The 6000-nt window shown below is 30.5% G+C and overlaps 1 protein-coding gene across 1 annotated transcript; it reads right to left on the bottom strand.

Moving 5' to 3' along the window:
* Positions 1-2517: 2517 nt before the first annotated feature.
* On the bottom strand, positions 2518-5187 carry LOC123003625 (dnaJ homolog subfamily C member 28-like). The gene is made up of 4 exons (XM_044396513.1): positions 5031-5187; positions 3771-3997; positions 3644-3715; positions 2518-3586 (listed from the first exon to the last, which is right to left on the bottom strand). The coding sequence occupies exons 1-4, from the start codon at positions 5146-5148 to the stop codon at positions 2918-2920; spliced, it is 1086 nt and encodes a 361-aa protein (XP_044252448.1). The 5' UTR covers positions 5149-5187; the 3' UTR covers positions 2518-2917.
* Positions 5188-6000: the final 813 nt, after the last annotated feature.

Raw genomic sequence — 6000 nt, 5'->3', positions numbered from 1 at the left:
GAATGTTAGAAACTATTGATTTGCAATTTTTTTAATTATTAAGCAATGGGGTCAAACATCATTGTTAAAATTACTAATTAGTGGCTATCTTATTTTTACTGCGTCTCAGAGACCGATTTGTACTCAATTTTTTGCGGAAATTTGATAAATTTGGCGACGATTCACACTACCGGTTTAAAGTTTGTCAAATGCTTATTTTAATTTTTTAATACTAATTAATACTAACATTAGTTCATTGTGAGTTGTTTTTAATTAATTTTCCCTAATGGAAACATTTCTTTTGTGGAAACATTATGGGAATTTAGTATAAATAACGATTTAATTAATTGTTGTTTACTTCGGAATTTATTTCCGATTTGACTGATAAGACACTGACCTGGCAAACAGGGATTATTGTATCAGAAAATTTTTCCTAATTTTCTGTACGGAAATATACAGGGAAACAGAAAACAATAATATTTATGAAACAAAAAATTTTCTACCTAATTTAAAGCAATGTTAATTTTGTATTACCGAATAAATTTCTTTAATATAAAAAATACATTACTTATTTTTTTATTTCATAAAAACTACTGAATAATTTTTTATTATTTATTATTACATATTTTTATTGTTATACTCGTAAGTTTTTGAAAAATAAAAAAGTGGCACAACTCGGATTCGAACCTCGAATTTATGAGTTGACACTTGAATAAATCTACTATGTTGTATTTGTTAATTAAAAGAAGTAAGTATTTAGAAGAAACTGAATGTAACAAAATTATTTTACCGAATTTTATTCGGTTATATTCGAAGTCTGTGAAAATGTATTTTGATATAAAGCTAGAGAAAAAAATACAAACAAGTAGAATAAGAATAAAGAAAGAAATAAAAGTGAAATTTCCATTTTTGTAAAAACATAAGCTGGCTCAGAATATTGATGAAAAATAATCACAAAACAAACATTAAATTAAAAAAAAAAAACTTGACTAAAATCACAAAAAATTATTTTATTTTTTTTTAATATAAGAAATATAATTACATACTTATTTGAAGATAAACATAAAATGTGACAAAATTTATAAGATGGGCGGATACGGGTTTAAAAACTCATTTTCTTAACTCAAAACAAGCTACTGAATTAATTTTTATTATTTATTCGGCCAAATTTTATACAGGGTGCGCCAGAACTCGCGCCCCAGAGAAAAATGCCATATAAGGTAAGATACCAGGAGCATGGAAAAAATGTTTAAAAAAATTTATCTATAAAAATTTAGAAGTTATGAGGGTTTAAAGTTTGTACTTTGACTCTATTTATTTCAAGACATTTATTACAAGATCATCAGTATGCTTCAATAGATATAAAAAAATGTCAAATGTCAAAAAATAAATATCAAAATTTTTTGACAGATAGAATTTTTTAAACATTTTTTTCATGTTCCTGGTATCTTACCTTACTTGAGAACTTTCTCTGGGGCGCGAGTTCTGGCGCACCCTGTATAGTAAATTATATTTTTTGGAAAAAGTTAATAAAAAAAAGTGACACAACCTAGATTCGAACCTCGAATTTTTGAGTTTGAGGTAATTTAAATAAATTTACTAGTGTTGTATTCATTAATTATAAAACTTTGTTAATTAAATTTGGTCGTAGAAATCGTGTCTTAACTAATTTTAATCAGTTTTATTCAAAGTTTGTGAAAATGTATTTGTTATAAAGCTAAACCAAAAAATTGAAAATAAGTAGAGTAAAAATAACAAAAGGTATAAAAGTGAAACACTTCAATTTTAATTTCAGTTTCAAAACTTAAAATCGTTCAGAATTGATGAAAAAAATAACACAATTAACAAACACTGAATTAAAAAGAAAAACTTGATTTCAAAATCGCACAAACAATTGTAAATTTTGTGTAATTTCTTACAATATTTAATGAAATTTTGCATTATAATTATGTTGATTGTAGTTGAATTATTTTGATGTGTTGGCGTTTCGTGGAAATAACAAAACAGTGTAATAAAATAAAAAGAAAACACTTATTTCAGCAAATTTTATATAGTGAATTATATTTTTCGGAAAAATTTACTAAAAAAAATTGACACAATCCGGATTCGAAGCTTGTATTTTTTTAAATGAATTTGTTAATGTTTTGTTAATTAGATTTAGGCGTATTTAGAAGAACATAGAATGTAATAAAAGCAGAGTAAGAATAAAACAGTGAAATACAACAATTTAGTAAATCCATATTTGATGAAAAATTAAACACAATTAACAAACACTGAAAAAGAAAAACTTGATTTTAAAATAATACAAAAACTTTTAATTGCGTGTATTTTCTTAAAATATTTAATAAAATTCAAGAAAACAGTTTAAGCAAGTGCTAGGTTTTGAAACAGAAAAACCTGAATTTGAAATCAAACAAAAATTTTCATTTGCTCATGTTTAGATTTTTGTGTTTTTTAATTTTGTTTACTTTGGTTTGGATTGTTTTGTTTTGCTTTGTTGTTTTTGGGCTTGGGAGTAGATGGAAATTAAAATCAGTGTTCAGCTTATTTTTCTTTATTTTTCCAAGACAAGAGTTACAAATAAAGTGTATTTGATAAAATACAAGCAGAGTTTCGTGAGAACGAAAGAATCATAGCGGATATCTTACACACCACAGCATAAATAACTTTAAATAATAATACAAAAATAAATATTTAAAAAACCTGACCGAAAGCTTGACCATTTTTTGTAAAAAAATGTCAAGTCTTGCAACATTTTCATAAATTTTGTCGAAACAAAAACAATTTTTCTAAGAGAAAATTAACTAATAATACACAAGTATTATCACATGAAAATTTCGAAAATTCCGAAATGGAATTGAATGGTACCAATTAAAGAGAAAATCAATTGATACCAAACAATTCCATTAAGTACTCTTCGAAATACACTAAACTAAATTTATTTAAACAAAACGTCAAGAAAATCAAAAATGTCAGATTTCTGCCTCTTCAGCGGTTCAACCACCGGTTTCTTGAACTTGCCATTGAGCAAAACCTTCTCCGCTTGCCTCTTCAAATCCACTTGGAACATCTGCTTCTCAATAATGGGGACCAAAAGATTGAAGTTTCTAATTTTCTTGTTGACTTGATCGGTCTTTTGCTCGAAGTCCAACACAGCATCCTCCCATTTAATCGCCTCCTCCTTGTTGAGGGGGTAGGGCCCGAACTGGGCCCTAGTCTTGGCAAGCGCCTCCTTCAACGTCTCGATCTCCTCCCGGATTTCCTTCTGGAGCGTGATCCACTTGGGGGTGCACCCATTATCGATTAAAACCTCGTTCAATCGATGGGTCACGAAGTCCACATAGGGGTTCCTGATGTCGTTATCCGGGAGCGGCTTCCCGACTCCGGGAAGGTTCTTAAACTCGCCCTTGGAGATCGATTCTTGGATCATCTCCTCGACGGTGCGCTCCAAACCAAACTTCTTCTTCGAGAAGGGCAAAAACATGTTATTCTCATTCTGCTCATTCTTCTCAGCTGAGATTTTTGAGACGCGGTGTTTGACCACGTTCTCGGCGGCCTGAGTCGCCCGGATTTTCGTGAATTGGCGTTTCTTGATTTGGAGAGGGTTCTGGGGGAAAAACCGGATTAATTTCCCGTTGATTAACACAAAGGGTGAGTGACATACCTTGAAGTTTTCTCTCTCCTCGCTTCGAGATTTCTTGTTTGAGTTAATGAAAAGTTTCAAAGCACCGGTGATCTGTAACAAGAAAAGGGTTAGGGGTTGAAAAAAAAGACAGTTGGGGGGGAAATACCTCGGAAAATTCGTTGCGGGGCTCGGGGGTGGCTTCTTGACGGCCAACTGTCGCTATTTGGGAGGTTCTGAGTTCCTTGTCGTCTTTGTAAATCCCCAAGAGTTTGTAACATTTTTGGTATTTTTTCAAAGTGTGGTAGTTGCTTCGGTTGAGCGAAATGGCGGAAATGGAGGATTTTTTCAATTCGGTTTTAACCAAAAGTCCCAAAGTGGCCATGGTGATAGTGGCTGGAAAAAACACCAAATAAATTTCGCGAAAAAATTTGGGTCCCGAATTGGCTCTATTTCAATCTCTGTTTAATCTCTGTTTAAGTAGCAAAACTTATCTCTCCACACATGTCTTGATATAATTTTTCCAACAGACGGTGAGATAAATTTAATACATTAGCAACAATAAAAAAAATGTTTATTTAAGTTGATTTAGAAAAAATGATAATTAGAAGTTTGAGTTAATTATTTGATAAAAGTGGAGAAACCATTTTGGAATTTCTTATCATAAGTCACGACAAAATGGTGGCTAGTGGAAGACTTGATTTTTCATCGATCATATGGTGAGTTTAAGATGGCCATGAGGAAATGGTAAATAGGTGTGAAACTTGTTCCGAGATAAACAAGCAAAGATGACTTTTCAAATTTTAATCTTAAGATTTACTATTTTATAAAAAACAATTTTTTTAATTAAAAAAAGTTTTCAAATTTAAGTTGAAAAAAACAAGATAAAAAAACGGAAAAAATGTTCACAGGAAGCAAAAAACAATTTAAAAAATGAATGTAAATGCACTATTTTACAACATAAAAAACTAAAAAAAAAATAAGCTACAAAAAATATAATAAAAAAACAGAGAAATGGAAAAAGATGTTTAAGGAAGTTAAAAAAAATAATATTTTTACAAAACTAAAAAAACAAATAAACATCTAGTAGAATACAAAATTTTAAGAAAATGCAACAATTAAAAAACATTTTTTTTAATTTTACGGGAAAAAAATACACAAATTATGAAAGAACGGAAATGCAAAAAATGTTTTAAAGGAAGTTATAAAAAAAGTAAATATTTTCACAAAACTATAGGAAACAAAAAATAGTAGAAGTCAAAATATTGAGAAAAAATAAATAAACTGAATGAAAATGCGAAATACAATTAAAAAAAATGTAAATAATTTAAAAAAACTACAAGAAATAAATAAACAGTAAAGTCAAAATAAAAAAATAAACTTGATGAAAATGAAAGAACTAGAAAATGTGAAAGTAAAAAATACTCACTGTTTTTGACTTTAGTCAGACTGGTCAAGTATGCAAGTAAGTTCACTGTGTCACCAAACTGACAAGAGTGCCAATTCCGTCGCCATGCCCCCTTCTTATAGTCCCCCAAAGGCGCCATTTTTTCCTAGCCTGATAGCCATTTGCCGAGTCCGTGATCAGGCCCGCACTGCGGGGGAGTGTCATTACGAAAACCCCTTTTTTGCTCGAGATGGCTGCGACCCCTGACCCCCTACGATAAGCCGCCTAGTGCTCTAATTGGGTGAATCCGGAATCTCAAAACTGGTAACATCTGCATCAGATAATAATCATAATAAACACATGTGAATAATGCTGGACTTTGGCTCAAATTTGAATAAGTAACGTCAACTGCGTTGTTACTGGGAGTGAACGAGTGATTTTATTTGGGACACTGTGTATATCGTGTGGTGGTGGAGCTTTCCGCGGGTGTAAACACTGCTTGACCTTGAAACTCGCTGAGTAATTATATAATGAGATTCCGCGTGCGCTAGACAGATTTATCGAAGATTTATTTTATCACTTGGTGGAATTATTGTGGCGTTTATCGGTGGACAGTTTGGTGATCTTTAGACAGTTGGCTCGTGCCAAGCCGAGTGCACAATTTTTCCCACAAAATGTAAAAAAAATGTAAAAAGTTAAGTTGTCTTTGGTTTTCAAATAAAAAATTATTTTGGGGTATGACAAAGACAATAATATTTGATCACACAAAATATTTTGATAAGCAATAAGTGGAAAAATATTAAAAATTGCGGTTTGGGAACTCCGAGTGAAATGTTTTCATATTTGGAAAGCATTAAAATCAGACGTACCTTTTAAGTAAATATTTATAACTATGACAAAAGTGTAGCACAAAAATAAAACGATTTAATGCTTTGGAAAAATTTATTGAAGTTTGTATTTTTTTAATAATTATTATTTTATACATGCAAAGTCTATAATCATATTTTTGGTT

The sequence above is a fragment of the Tribolium madens genome, unplaced genomic scaffold (assembly GCF_015345945.1).
Source record: "Tribolium madens isolate multiple individuals breed KSU strain unplaced genomic scaffold, Tmad_KSU_1.1 Scaffold_1;HRSCAF=32;Tcas5.2_LG8, whole genome shotgun sequence".
In the NCBI taxonomy this organism is placed as follows: Eukaryota; Metazoa; Arthropoda; class Insecta; order Coleoptera; family Tenebrionidae; genus Tribolium; species Tribolium madens.
The sequence above is the reverse complement of the archived record's forward strand: the minus strand, read 5'-3'. Positions and strand labels throughout refer to the sequence as shown.